Here is a 16,626-nt window from a genome sequence, read left to right on the forward strand (position 1 = left end):
CCTCAACATCGTTTCAACATCTTAATCTCAGTTATTAAGGAAATGCAATCTAAGTTACAATGAGATAACATTTCACACCCTAGCACTAGAATGGCTAATAAAAAGACAGACAATAACCTGTTTTTAAAAAGCCCAGAACCTGAGGTCACAGGGAAGGCAGTACAGCATGGAGAAGACAAGTAATGACTCTACAGCATCTTACTACACTGATACACAGTGACTGCAATGCGGGGGTGAGAACTTGATAGTATGGGTGAATGTTGAAACCTCAATGTTGCTCATGTGAAACCTTCATAAGATTGTGTATCAATGATACTTTAATTAAAAAACAATTTTTTTTTAAATATGTCCTAACCTGCTACTGAACTGTGTATTTAAAAATGGTTGATACAGTAGTTTGTTAGGTATATTTTACTGCAATTAAAAAAATTTTTTAAGCCCTTACAATTTTTTTAAAGTAATGAATAAAGTAGGAAAAAACAAAAACAAAAACAAAAACAAAGCCTTCCACTATGAAAAGTCTGACTTCAAATGGCTCCCCTGGTGAGTGCTACCAAATACTTACGAAAAAATGACAAAATTTTACATAATCTTCTCCAGAAAAAAAAAAGAGGAAACACTTCTAAACTTACACAGTGAGGTCAATTTAAGTGTATAATTAAAGGCATCATGATTTACTTTTTGTAGAAAATGCATTAGAGTAAAAAACACTAAAGTACTAGACCAGAAGTCTTCAGAACTAGGTTCCAATCCAGACTTTGTTACCAACTAGTTGTATAATCTTTGTCAAATTACCTCATCTTGTTGGGTTTCAGTTTCCTCATTTGTTAAATAAGAAGGTTCACCAGAGAAATCCTTTCCATCTATAGAATTCTACGATACGCTTATTACATATTATTTTGTTTAAAACTTGCCCAATCCTAAATTGAGTTATCCTAGAAGTATAAATGACAGTATGGAGTAAGAGCCAGCTCATATTCTGGAGAAGCATTTCAACTTTTGGATGTTTACCTTAAGAATATAATTCAACCAAGACAAAAGAATATGCAAAAAGATGGTCACTTTAACAACTCACATGTCCAACAAGAGTGGAATGAGATAGTAATACAAAGAAATACCAAATTACTAAAAATTAATATAAAGATGATTGTGGAAAATATTTTTGTTAGGTAAAAATAACCCAAATATAAATGGCTTAAACTATGAAAATGTACAAAGTATATACATATATGCCAAACAGAAGGTCATTTGTATTAATGAAAGTAGTATTAGAGTTGAGTCAAAGATTTCTTAAAAATTATGAAGTCTTTTGAAATGCTGATACATTATATACTCAAAAAGAAAAAAATCAGAAACGTGTCCAAAGGATAGAAAACAAAATACTAAGATTATGTTGATACATTTGCTCTGGTTTGACTAATGCTTCCCAAAAAGTAATTATGAACCCATGGCTCTCAATAGAAGTCTCAATGATTAAAACTTTTATCATCTGATACTGGAATTATCAGCAGTATTTCACTTGTTCTATTCAATGTGGAGGTAAAGCCTGGAGGTCTATAATTTTACCAAGTACCTATTAAAATCCAGACATAATACTGAGTAGCTCAAAATCCTTATGCTTATTTCATTTATCACCATCACTCCCTTTCAAATTTTCAATTTAAAATTCCTCAGGTAGCACCTCATTTTAAAATTTATCAGCCACAAAACTATTTGAGTTATACAACCACTAAAGTTTCTTTCAAGTAGGGACAGTGAAAAAAAGGGAGTGAGCATTTAGCTTCCTAGTTTTCCTTGCTTTTCCTACAGCTGCTTACTAGGACAGAAATTTCAAAAGGATCCAGTCTCAGCATTCCCAAGGTCAGCAGAGAGAATACCTGGTAAATGCTACCACGTGTGCAATCATAATAGTAGGTCAAACCATATGAAGTTATTTCTGTAGGTCAAAAAAGTCAACTGTTGGCAATTTTATATGGCTGAACCTCTGTCAGTGCTCTGTATGAAGGAAAACTTCCTGTTACCTTTGACAATCAACGGAATCACTGTCAAGGATTCTCTCCTTAAACTTCCCAGTGAGTGTAATTATGAGTCATTATTTTCAGAACCAGAATTTAAGCAATTAATTTCTGCATATTTGCATTAAAATGTCAAAGTCATAAGTAAAACCAAGAAGTGTTTTAACAGCAGCCAACCAAAGAACAAACATGTGAACTATCACATTCTATTTCAATTCAAAGTCATGTTTTTCCTAACACAATAAGCTTTGATGCCAACAACTTCAGAGCAACTGCTTCCACTTCCAGGTGAAATCAATCCCATTTTGAGAGCATCTTACCTGAAACTACCGTAGACTATAAGTAGAATGGAAATCAGAAATGTAGACACTTGACTGGAATCCACCAAGGAATAGGCCCTAGAGAAATAAAAGGAAAAAACTTTTTAAATCAGATGACAGCAAGTCTTCATGCAGTTTCAGTTTAATGGAGTTATACTAACTCCACTAAGTTTTACTTTTTTGTCTTTAAAAAAAAAAGGTGAAAATTACCATTAACAATACAACGTAATTAAAACAAGATACAAGTTCAGCTATTATTAGTTAACATTCACAGGATGTTAATACAAAATCCCATCTCTGGATGACTGATATACAACATACTGCTTATACATCCACTCCCAATTTTTAAAAGTAGCAAAGTATCTACCAACTCCGCACCAGTGATAAAAAGTCTCGGCGATTAAACTGTTACTAGTTTACACTTGAATTATCAATAATATTTTACTGGTTTTATCAGTGATGAGGTAAAGCCTGTATCTCTCTCCTGAATTCCATTTCCATTTTTATAACTGCTTATTGGTTCTCTTCATCTGGGTGTCCTACAGGAGGTTCTTCAGAGTCAACAGGTCCCAAACTAAAGTCATTATTCTTCCCTTAATTCTCAGTCTTCTCAAGACTGGTTTCATGATCCCCTCAGCTGTCAAAGCTAGAAATCTGCATTTTTAACACCCCTACTCTTACTTCCCACAGGTAATGACAGTGAGTCCTGCAACTCCCACACCACCGACTACCCTACTTCTCTCCGTCCGACCGCCAATTCCTTGGTTCCCTTCTATGGCTTGTCTATCAGAAATCTTCTTTGCAAGTCTGTCCCCACGAGTTCACCCTTCACACTACCCATTCTTCTTAGGGACTTTCCTAAAACAAATTCTCTTCATTTTTTTCATTCAGTAGATATGTAATGGTGCCTCTGTGTCAGGCACTCTGCTAAGCCTCTGGTAACAAACTCTGCTAACAATCTAATAACAAACAAGACTGTCCTGGCCCCTCTCTGAATGTCTGTTCTACAGGAATAAGAAATTAAGTTTCATTCTGAAGGGATGAAAACAAAAAGCTAACATAAGCAAGTGAATACATTGTCGAAAATATTAAAAGGAGAAACACAAGTACAGAGCAATCTCAGAATGTATAACAGGTAGATCCTATCTCTGAAATGAGTGATGGGATGGGTTTTCCTTTGGGAGGTAGATGAATGAGAGAGAGAGAAGACATGATAAATAGGACTTGGTAACTGTTTGTGAGTGCTAGGAGAGGCATGCCCAGGTTTCTGCTGAGCAGCTGGTGGATGGCTGAAACATTCAGCCAAAAAAGCAACACAGAAAGACCTGATTCAAAGTAAGGTTTTGGATGTGTTGAGGAGACAGTTGGGTATCTGGGTCTAGAGCTCAGAAGCAGCTCTAACCTACAAATACATATTGGGAGCTCATCACCTTCTACGTAGTAACTGAAGTCACAGGTGTGGGTAAGACTGCCTAGCAGCAGTGAAAAGAAGACCCAGGATGAAAGCCTAAGAAAGAACCTTCTAAAATATAATGATTAGGAAAAAGGAGGGGTTGCAAAGAAAACCAAAATGAAACAGAAAGAGGAAGAAAATGCATGACAGTAGGCAAATGATGACAATTTCAAAGAGGCAGCATGATCAAACGGTGTATGAATTTAAACCCTTGACAACACCTACCTCAAAGAGCTGTTGAAGAATTAAATGAGATAATAAAGAGCTGAACACAGGCTGCTGAAATGGCAAGATGAATACTTCGGTGTCCACCAGATGTACTTTACATGTGAGTGAGTCACTGGTGATCTTAGCAAGAACAGTTTCAGTGGAATGGTGGGGATGGGAGTCAAGACTGGAATTGGCTGAGATGTTGAAGTTAAGGAAATAGAGACAGGCACCTTTTTGAAAACTACAAAGCAGGAAATAGCAAATGGAAGGGAATATAAGGATAAAAGAAGTCTTAAGATTTTAAGATAGGAGATACTCAACCTTTTTTATATACTGACTGGAAATTATTCCCTTGAAGACAAAGACAGATAAATACAGAGGAGGACACGTTTATTTTATTCTTTTTTAAAAAAAGGATAGAAATTAATGAACTAGGATTCAAGATGGTGGCATGAGAGGTGAGACAGAGAATTCCTCCCAAAACCACATATAGTGTGAAAATATAGTTAATACAACTAGCCCTAAAATAGCAATAGGAAAGAAGGCTGCACCAGACTGCATATAGACCTCATGAACAGAGCAGACCTCATGAAACAGGGTAACGAACAAAAAGCCTTGATCCGGCGGGACCCAAGCCCTTCCCTCACCTCAGCTCACTCGCAGGAGGAAGAGAAATGGAGCAGGAAGGGGGTGGAAGCCTAAGACTGCTGAGCACCCAGCCATGGAGGTCTGCTTTGGAGCACAAACCTACATTGTGTGGTGCTCTGAAGGTTGGTGGGGTTGGGGAGCTGGGAAAGGTGGAATGCTTGAGAGACTGAGATTCCGGCCATTTGTGGAGGATGGGGATCCACATCCAGCTGCTCTGGGACAAAGGAAAGGCAGGCGGTCTGAGAGGCTTCTTAGCAATGAGACAGCTGCTGAAGGGGCGGGATTTGCATGGAACTTGCTACGCGGAAGAAGGGGTAGGTACCTGGACAAGGTTGTTTGGGCACACTATTGCCGGTAGGCTGGGAACTTTCAGGAGATTCAGGTGATCCACCCCCTGGTGGCCCACTCAGCTCCGAGGCCCCTCACTGTGACCGCAGCCTGCTGCACCTTCCTCCTGGCCTGCTGGCACCTGCTTGCAACTGGTAGTCACTGTGCTGGTGTCAGGCCAGCCAGAGGGAGGCCCCGCCTACAACAGCTGGAGAATCAAAGCACAGAGGCTTATACGTGTGTGCTCGGCCCACTCGCTCTGACACTGATGACAGGCACTGCAGCCAGGAAACAGGAAACAGCTCTTTCCTCACCCTGGGCACCAGCGCCACTCCCCTACGACCCCCAACCTCACTCTAGGTGCTCAGAAGCTCCAGAAACTGGAGCTTCTGGACACTAGAGGGCACCACACAGAATTATGAAAACATCAAAGGAACCTGGTTCAGACCAAAATCTCACAAACCCCAGAAAAAGGGCCAAATAAAACTGAAGTCACCAATCTTCTTGAAAGAGAGTTTAAAATAAAAATCATAAACATGCTCATGGGGGTACAGAGAAATACTCAACAACTCAGGGACGAATTTAAGATGGAGATACACTCATTAAGAAATTCCATATCTGAAATGAAACATACAATGGAGGGATTTAAAAGCAGATTAGATGTAGTAGAAGAGACAGTAAGTGGGACAGAAATTAGAGAAGAGGAATACAAAGAAGCTGAGGCACAGTGAGAAAAAACGATCTCGAAGAATGAAAGAAGATTGAGAGAACTATGTGACCAATCCAAATGGAACAATATTCGCATTATAAGGGTACCAGAAGAAGAAAGGGAAAAAGGGATAGAGGGTGTTATTGAGGAGGTAATTGCTGAAAACTTCCCCAATCTAGGGAAGGAGATAGTCTCTCAGGCCATGGAGGTGCAGATATCCCAACACAAGGGACCCAAGGAAGACACCACCAAGACATATAATAATTAAAATGGCAAAAATCAAGGATAAGGACAGACTTTTAAAAGCAGCTAGAGAGAGAAAAAAAAAGATCACATACAAAGGAAAATTCATAAGGCTATCATCAGACTTCTCAACAGAAACCTTATAGGTCAGAAGGGAGTGGCATGATATATTTAATGCAATGAAGCAGAAGGGCCTTGAATCAAGAATACTCTACCAGGAAAGATTATCGTTTAAATTTGAAGGAAAGAGTGAACTATTTTCAGATAAGCAAAACCTGAGAGAATTTACCTCCAACAAACCACCTCTGCAGTGCATTTTGGAGGGTCTGCTATAGATGGAAGTATTCCTAAGGCTAAATAGATGTCATCAGGGGAAATAAAACCACGGCAAAGAAAGTAGAACAATTAATTATTAAGCAGATGCAAAATCAAACCAACTACCTCCAAAGTCAATCAAGGGATAGACAGAGTACAGAATATGATACCTAACATATAAAGAATGGAGGAGGAAGAAAAAGGACGGAAAAAAAAAAGAACCTTTAGGTTGTGTTTGTAATAGCATACTAACTGAGTTAAATTAGACTGTTAGATAGTAAGGGAATTTACCCTTGAACCTTTGGTAACCATGAATGTAAAGCCTGCAATGGCAATAAGCACATACCTATCAATAATCACCCTAAATGTAAATGGTCTGATTGTACCAATCAAAAGACATAGTCAATGAATGGATAAAAAAATAAGACCCATCTATATGCTGTCTACAAGAGACTCACTTCAAACTCAAATACATACACAGACTGAAATAAATCAGGCAGAGAAACCAAATACCAAATGATATCCTCATTTGTGGAATATAACAATGAAGCAAAACTGAAGGAACAAAATACCAGCGGACTCACAGACTCCAAGAAGGGACTAGTGGTTACCAAAGGGGAGGGGTGGGGCAGGGTGGGGGGGGCAGGGAGGGAGAAGGGGATTGTGGGGTATCATGATTGGTGCACATGATGTGTGTGTGGTCACTGGGAAGACAGTGCAGCTCAGAAGACAAATATGAACTCTGTGGTATCTTACTACACTGATGGACAGTGACTGCAATGGGTATGGGAGGGGACTCAATAATAAGGGTGAATGTAATACCACAGTATTTTCTTGTGAAACCTTCATAAGAGTATATATCAATGATACCTTAATAAAAAAAAATACACCCAATCTCTTACTTGCCATGCCCCTCTAGCCCCTTGCAGGATCTGACAACAATGGCTACCTCCTTTTCTTGAACAAATTTTATTCCAGCTTTCACAACATTCTCCTGGGCTTTCTCCTATCCCTCTGACTCATCTTCTTAGTCTTCTTTTCCTCTGCCCCTCCAGGGTTCTGTCATCTGTTCTCCTACCTACTGCACACACTGTCTTTGGGTGACAATGCCCATTATCATGTCTTCAGTTATCATCAATACAGGCTGACGACTCCTCTAAGCAGTAACATGCCAGTTGCTGTATTAAATGCTTTACATTGTTGTCCCTTCTTACAGATGAAGTAACTGAAATACAGTGAGGTAAACCCACCTTTTCTTTTCACTATAGTCATTGTATAATTCACGCTACTGTTAGGAAATTTAAAAGAACAGCATGGAAAACTTACAGGAAGAGGTAGGCTAAAAACAATATATCACATAATCTCACTTTTATTAAAAGTGAGTCTCACTCTTTCACATTTCTGTATTATTCAAGTTCAAAACAACACTGAAGTTTTTTTTTAATGTGCTCAGGATTCTAGTGGATATATTAAGAAAAAGACAAATGTTTGTAATTTCTGATTTGGCTATATTTTGTCATTTATTTTTAACCAAATTCTGAAAGCTTAAATGTTCAAAGTGCTATAATAGTTAAATGTAACATCTCGTTTACAGTATTTATTTCAAAGAGCCAAATTTAAAGGTAAAGATTTCCTTAAATTTTGAAAGCACCAACATTACAACTACATACATATTTTTTTTTTGAGAGGGCATCTCTCATATTTATTGATCAAATGGTTGTTAACAACAATAAAATTCAGTATAGGGGGGTCAATGCTCAATGTACAATCATTAATCCATCTCAAGTCTAATTCTCGTCAGTCTCCAATCTTCTGAAGCATAACGAACAAGTTCTTACATGGTGAACGAATTCTTACATAGTGAATAAATTCTTACATGATGAACAGTACAAGGGCATTCATCACAGAAACTTTCGGTTTTGATCACGCATTATGACCTATACACAATCAGGTCAAATATGAATATTCGTTTGATTTTTGTACTTGATTTATATGTTGATCCCACATTTCTCCCTTTATTATTATTATTATTTTTATTTTTAATAAAATGCTGAAGTGGTAGGTAGAACTACATACATATTTTAAGATTTAGTCAAATAATTTTATCAATTGATATCCTGATTCAGCACTAAATGATACTTGGTAAATGTTACTTTTCCGGTTACTGACACCACTTCTCACATAGGAAAGGGAAGCAAATCTCCATACACTAACTCATTTGAAAGGCAGTTAAGAAAATTTAAGGGGCTACTAGAACCACTTTCGGAAACATTTTGAGAAAGTTTTTGTACATATGGCTCACAAATATTAAAGAGTAAACAGACCCTTCTATCCCTTTCCAATAGTATGTCCTTCACTGTATAATACTACCTTAAGTCTGTTGAACACTTAGTGACACAAATGGAACATCTTAATTACTCAAGTCTTACACTCATTTTAAAAAAGAAAGACACAACTTTAAGGGTAGTATGATCCAGAAAATTTTCCACAAATTTTTTATTTGTTAAATCCAAATAAATAAGTTTTATTAAAGTAGCAATTGAAAAATTGTATCAAGCTAACTATTTAGGTTGAAAAAGACTGTAATACAATGAAAAGGAAATTGTAACAAAAGCAGTCCCCAATTCAATGAACTGAATTTGCAATAAAACAGACTTGAAATATTCAGGAGTAATATTTTCTGTGGGTTACAAAATATTAAAGCAACATCTATTTATTGAGCACCTTAAAGGAGTTTGGTTTGGTAGAGATAAGAGAATGAAGGAAGTGAGAAATCTAAACACAGTAAAAGTCACAAACCACCTGCAGAGGGCACAGGTAGACAGGAGGAGTAATATCAACAGGAGCAAGTCTCTCGTCTCACAGAAGAGTGGAATTTACAGAGACTAACTGAAAGAATAGCTTCTGTATAGCGAGCAGGTTAAAATATGGTATACTAGGATTCAAGATTTGTCTGTAGGATTTCCTACTGGAATTTTAATCTCACCTAGAAACACTACTTTTATCAGTGGAGTACAGTCATAAAAAATGATACAATAATATTTCTGGCAAATCAATCAGGTAGAAATATTTAGTATGGATGGAAGGGGCAGAAGTGACTGGAATCAAGGAAACCAACAAGGGCTCTTACAGCGATCTAGGCTTAAGGTGATAAAGCCTAGAGTTACTAAGAAGTAGAAACAGAGGAGGTAATACAGTTTCAAACTGTATTTTGAAAGAACAACCAATGACACACCAGGCAAAAAGAATGAAGGAAGGACAAGAGCCAAAACCTTTGGGTATGACAAACGCTGACCTGAACAACTAGCCTGCTGATAGTGGTGGACTCCTGACTGGGCACCAAAAGCCCAATTCAGGCACTTCATGTGTAGCAAAGGCAGCTGGAAGCTACAACTCAATGCAGAATCCTTGGAAAACAGATCACCTCCCTCTGGCCTAATGATTACCTAATCAACAAGCCCACACAGCACCAGTGATCAGCAACACCCAGACACTCAACCTTCCAAATATGGAACTGAGATGCTCTACTGTCTTTTGCTTTAAAAGCTCTACCCACTTCTCCTCCTCTAAACTTTATCTCCCATAGCCAAGGCTCTATGCTGGAATGGTTCATTCACTCTTTGACAGTATAATATTTCCACTCAGTGTTTAATCTTTGGCTTTCTTTTTGCTGAACTGCAGGCACAATGGAAATTAGGAGTGAGTGAGTACAGGAAGAGTTTAGAGCTGAGAAAAAAGATGATTTGGTATGCAACAAAGAAGAGTTAGTTATATGCTGAGTATATGTGCTGAATAAACCTGGGCAGTGAGGTAAGAAATTTGCCCAAAGAATACAGATACTAAGTGTCAAAAACAGAATGTGAACACAGTATGGCTTCAAAAGCCCACACTCCTAACCATTACACTGTATTACCTCCTGAGACAAAAGGAGCATGAGGGTTAAGAACAGGCCACTTGGCTTGATTAGGAGAGATTATGGTGATCTAGAGCAGTTTCAATTGACTGGTGGGTGGAGATGAACTGGAAGCAGTGAATTCCCACCACTGCCTGAGGAAGATAGGAATGAAATTGAATGGTAATATGAAAGATAAACAGGGTGACTCTGTTACCTATTTTTTAAAGGCAGAGGAGACCTATGCTACTAAGAATACAGGAAAAACAGAAGTTCCTAGAGAAGTAAAGATTAAGGATAACTAGATAAGAGAAATGATTATGTGGGCAAGATTCCAGAGAAATCAACTAGAGATGAGGTTTTACTAAAGTACTCATGCTAGAAGGTCTCAATCTTCTCTATAAATTATTAGCAGCAGGGTTATTCAGTATGACATGAAGAAGGCACAACAGGTTCAAAGAAAAGAGCAAGTTTGGCAATAAATGGAAATACATCTTGTGCCCATCATGGATAGGAAGAATTAATATTGGCAAAATAGCCATCCTACCTAAAGCCATCTACAGATTCAATGCAATCCCTATCAAAATACTAGCAGCATTGTTCAACGAACTAGAGCAAATAGTTCTAAAATTCATATGGAACCACCAAAGACCACGAACAGACAAAGCAATTCTGAGAAGGAGGAATAAAGATTACGCTCCCCAACTTCAAGCTCTACTACAAAGCCACAGTAATCAAGACAATTTGGTACTGGCACAAGAACAGACCCATAGACCAGTGGAACAGAACAGAGCCCACAGCCAAAGATATACAATGGGGAAATAAATGACAGCCTCTTCAACAACTGGTGTTGGCAAAACTAGACAGCTAGATGTAAGAGAATGAAATTGGATTATTGTCTAACCCCATACATAAAAGTAAACTTGTAATGGATCAAAGACCTGAATGTAAGTCATGAAACCATAAAACTCTTAGAAGAAAACATAGGCAAAACTCTCATGAATATAAACATAAGCAACTTTTTCCTGAATGCATCTCCTTGGGCAAGGGAAACAAAAGCATAATGAACAAATGGGACTCCATCAACCTAAAAAGCTTCTGTACAGCAAAAGACACCATCAGTATAACAAAAAGGCACCCTACGGTACGGTACAGGAGACTATATTTGTAAACAACATATCTGACAAGGGGTTAACATCCAAAATATATAAAGAACTCACATGCCTCAACAACCAAAAAGCAAACAACCCAATTAAAAAATTGGTAGAGGTTGTGAAGAGACAATTCTCGAAAGAAGAAATTCAGATGGCCAACAGACACATGAAAAGATGCTGCACATCACTAATAATCAGGGAAATGCAAATTAAAACCACAATGAGATATCACTGCACACCTGTTAGGATGGCCACCATCCAAAAGACTAAGAAAAACAAATATTGGTGAGGATGTGGAGAAAGAGGAACCCTCCTACACTGCTGATGGGAATGTAAGCTAGTTCAACCATTGTGGAGAGCAATATGGGGTTCCTCAAAAAACTAAAAATAGAAATACCATTTGACCTGGGAATCCCACTCCTATTTACCCAAATACAAGTTCTCAGATTCAAAAAGACATATGCACCCCTGTGTTTATTGAAGCTCTATGTACAATAGCCAAGATATGGAAGCAACCTAAGTGTTCATCAGTAGATGAATGGATAAAGAAGATGTGGTACATATACACAATGGAATACTAGTCAGCCATAAGAAGAAAAAAAATCCTACCATTTGCAACAACATGGATGGAGCTAGAGGGTATTATGTTCAGTGAAATAAGCCAGGCAGAGAAAGACAAGTACCAAATTATTTCCCTCATTTGTGGAGTATAATGATGAAGAAAAACTGAAGGAACAAAACAGCAGCAGACTCACAGACTCCAAGAAGGGACTAGTAGTTACCAAAGGGGAAGGGTGGGATAGGGTGGGTGGGGAGGGAAGGAGAAGGAGATTAAGTGGTATTATGATTAGTACACATGGTCTGTGGTAGGGGATCATGGGGAAGACAGTATAGCACAGAGAAGACAAGCAGTGTCTCTGTGGCAAGAATCTTACTACCTTGATGGACAGTGACTGCAATGGGGCACAAGGGGGAACTTGATGATATGGGTAAATGTAGTAACCACATTGTTTTTCATGTGAAGCCTTTGTATGAGTGTATATCAATGATACCTTAATGAAAAAAAAAGAGCAGGTTTGGAAGTATCGTTGGTTGAAATTGCCTTAAATTCAAACCTTTGTTTCATGAGATAAATTAGTCACCTACTTTTATAAAACTCATGTTAGAAATTCTTTATGTTGGGTTAATATATGAAAAGGGACAATTGAATTCCCTACAACAAATAATGAGTATCTAAGTGCTATGGAAATCAGCCACATAAAGATGCTAACAGAAGGTATCAAGAGTTGGGTGAGGTGAATTGTGGAAGGTTTCCCAGAAGACTGGTGGAAGAAAAGGAGGTATTTCAAGCAGAAGAGATGGATGGCATGTATCATGGTAAGAAGATGGAAATGCACCAAGTTAGCTTGACTTGAGGAGGATAAACACCCAATAAAATAAAGAGAACTGGGTTAATGCAACACATGGAATGGACAAAGAAGTGTCTGTGAGGTGGTAGAGTACTGTTAAGACATCCTGGTTTCAAATCCTGACTCTGTCCTTTGCCCTGTGTGACCTGGTCAAGTTACTTAACCTTTCTAGTTTTCAATGTTGTCATTTGTAAAATAAGGGTAATAATAATACCATCTATCACAGCTAAGCTCTCAATGAAGTTCTCTTGTAGGTGGAGTGTTAATAACCTAAGTTTACTGCTCATGGGGATCACTACAAATTGTTTAGCTAAGGAAATGGAGAGAGTAAGAGATATGATTTTAATAATTCTATAGGGGTTAACAGCTAACATTTACCAAGATATTTGACTTATTCTGAATAATTTTATTTAACCTTATTACCACCCTAGGAAATTGTTAACTTTTATTAAATCTAATTTACATATAAGGAGACTAAGAGAGAAGTGAAATATCTTGCTCAAGGTTGCAAAGTTAATAAATATAGAGTCTGGATTCAAATCCAGTTTGAGTGCAGAGGCTTCAAAGTACTGTTTACTCTGAATAACTGCCATTTTGGATTTCCCAAATACAGGCTTTCCTCTCATAGTGAAAATAATCAAGGACTACAGATATAATTACTTGTCATTTTCCATCAGACAAACCAAGGTCAGGGCCTCATTTTTTCCACAGAGACCCAAAATTAATCAGGGTGGCTCTAGTGACTTAGAGCTGCTTGCGGTAGGGAGAAGGGAGAAGAAATGTTAATCCCTTGTTCAAGTTATTCTTCTGTATCTCCCACTGGGATGTGTGCTCCCATTTGGCTACTAGTCCCTCCACCCTTCTCCACTTCTACCTGTACTTTACACGATCAACTGCTAATGTTCTGTTCTAATCTTATGCCCCCCAATTTATTCAACTGGATTTTACCTGAATTAGATACTTCTACAGAGTATGAGGAAAGGGCATTATCCACACTTAGTGTAATACATGCCAGGACTGGCCATAAAGGTTCACAGTAAGAAAACACTATTTGTTTTATAACTAAATTGGAGGTAATTCATCAATTTGCCTCCAAATCAGTAGTAACATATAAGGTTTCCAAATAATATATTATAAAGTAAAAGCATATAAGACTCTGAAAGTTTTGACATTTTTTATTCTATCCTCAATATATTTTATAATGACTCTAAGATCAGGATGCTGTGACTGACTTCAGAATCTGAATAATGTTCTAGTATAGCATGTTTAAAAAATTACCAACATTTATCAACTCAGTGTAAAAGGCAAGTTATCGTGCAGCATTTCATGTAATAAAAGTCATCAGCAAACCCCCATTAAAAAGCTCTGCTGCTATTTCCCAGTATCAAAAAGCATGTTCACTCTAAGGTCATTCCAAGTTTCCCCAGCCCCAACAACCCTCATTGGGAAAGCAGCCCATATATAAAAAAAAACTTCGAACTCCTGAGCTTGCATAGCATAACCCCTTGTAGAAAGAGATGCATTGTCTACTTTTCAACTGCCTTGATTATACTGAGGATTCTGTGACTCAGCAGAACAGAAATGTTAAGATAGAACTTAAAAAATCGGTCCCAGTGGGGCTGTCTTTAGACAAATAAAGGTGAAAACAGGAAAACAGTAGGCGAACTTCAGTATCACTCACTCAAACAAACAAACAAAAACTACCTCTTACATAGGGTTTCCCAAAGCAGATTCTATACGACAAAATTTTTTAGGCAATTTAATTGATTTGCATGACTAAAAGCAGTGGTGGACAAATTGGTTTGGTAAGTGCTGATAAACAAAATTGACTTGACTTTTTTTTTTAAGTAGAGAACTTCTTGAAGTTTCTAATGTATTTTCCCACAAAATTTACCCTTCTTTACCCCGTTTTTCCCAAGTACGAACAGAAAACAAAAAGCACACATGCATGGACCATTTTCTGGGACAGGCCATATGCTAGGCCGTAAGAACAATTTAAAAGGACTGAAATCATAAAAAATATGTTTTCGAAGTACAAAGGAATTCAATCAGAAATTACGCACAGAAAGAAATTTGTGAAATCCCCAAATATTTGGAAATTTAACAACATACCTCTAAATACTCCAAGGATCAAAATATGAGACCACATGGGATATCAGGAAGTATCTTGGACTGAATGAAGATGAAAATACAAAATACAACATATTAAAATATGTGAAATTAAGCTAAAGAGTGTTTAGAGGAAAATCTGTAGGATTAAATGATTATTTTGAAGCAGAAAAAAAGGTTTGAAATCAATGACTAAGCTTCCACCTTAAGAAACTAGAAAAAGAGCAAATCAAACTTTAATGGAAGGAGGGAATACTAAGCAGAAACCAATGAAAACCAAAAACTACAAAATTCCCTTCTGTAGAAATCAACAACCTAATCGTAAAAATTTATCAAAGCCAAGGGAATAGAATAGCCAAAACAATTTTGAGAAAAGTTGGAGGATTCATATGAACTGATTTAATACTTACTACAAAGTGCAATATTGGTGAAGAATATACATACTGTTCTATGGAACAGAATAGATTCCAGAAATCCACAATGCTACACTCAATTGATTTTTGACAGATGCCAAGTGGAAAGGAATTGTCTTTTCAATAAACAGTGTTCATAAAACTAGACATACATATACAAAACAAAGACCTCATATTAGATAATACAGAAATTAACTCAAAATGGATCATAAACTTAAATGTAAAGCTGAAATCCATAAAGCTTCCTGAAGGAGAGGAAAAAAATCTTTTGGGTTAGGTAAAGATTTCTTAAGACACACAACACACATACCATAAAACAAAAATTCATGAATTGGACTTCATCAAAATAAAAACTCCTGCTCTGTGAAAGACACTGTCACAAAAACTAAAAGACAGTAAGTCACAGACTGGGAGAAAATTCTGCAAAATACTTAATAAAGGACTGCTAACCAGAATATATATAAATGACTCTTCTCACTCTGTAAGAAAACAGACACTACAATATTATATATATGTAAAATATCTGAACAGATACTTCACCAGAGATACAGATGCCAAATAAAAAGAGATACTCAACTATCATTAGTCATTAAGGAAATGAAAATTAAAACTTACATCAAGATACAACTATTACCTATTAGAATGGTTCAAATTAAACAACAAAAGGTGACTACAACAGTGCTAATGAGGAAGTCGAGCTACTAGAAAATATGTCCACTGTCTACCGTTTATGAGACAGAGATTAGATATTTTGGGAGCCAATGTGTGAATCACCTCTCTCTGATACAGCTTTCCTTTCCTCTATTACCGAGTTTACCATTTCCACTAAAAAGTGTGTGCTTAATACACACACACACATACAAAGTGCCAAGAGGAATGCAAAATACTACAGTTATTTTAGCAATAGCTTGGCAGTTTCATGTAAGGTTGAACAATTACATATGACCCAAAAAGAAATGAAAATATATGTCCACGCAAAATCCTGAACATGAAATGTTTACAAGCAACTTTATCCAGGATTACCAAAAACTGGAAATCAGAAGTCCACTAACTAGTGAACGGATAAATAAATCATGGTACTTTTATATATTGAGTGGAATACTACTCAGCAATAAAAAGATACAAACTACTGTAAGGTGCAATACGAATGAATCCCAAATGCCTATGTGAAAGAAGCCAGACTCACAAGATGAGAAACATAATCTCATTTATATGAAATTCTTGGAAAAGGTAAAAGTATAAAGGGAGAGAAAAGAGACCCACTGTCAGGGTTGGGGGACAGGGTAAGGGGACAAGGAATAGGAAGAGGGTAGTGATCACAAAAGGGTGTGAGGGAACATTTTTGGGGAAAGGAAATGTTCTAGTCCTTCATTATGGTGGTTAGTACAAGACTGTGTGTTGTCAAAATT

General features: G+C 37.2%; 1 protein-coding gene across 4 annotated transcripts in view; it reads right to left on the minus strand.

Moving 5' to 3' along the window:
• SPPL3 (signal peptide peptidase like 3) overlaps positions 1-16,626 on the minus strand; it is a 149,089-nt gene that overhangs the window by 37,871 nt on the left and 94,592 nt on the right. For all 4 annotated transcript variants that reach the window (XM_073223480.1, XM_073223482.1, XM_073223481.1 and 1 more), the window contains exon 2: positions 2,336-2,413. In XM_073223480.1, the coding sequence (XP_073079581.1) occupies positions 2,336-2,413 (78 nt within the window). The remainder of the gene's footprint in view (positions 1-2,335; positions 2,414-16,626) is intronic.

The sequence above is a fragment of the Manis javanica genome, chromosome 15, assembly GCF_040802235.1.
Source record: "Manis javanica isolate MJ-LG chromosome 15, MJ_LKY, whole genome shotgun sequence".
NCBI classification, from domain to species: Eukaryota; Metazoa; Chordata; class Mammalia; order Pholidota; family Manidae; genus Manis; species Manis javanica.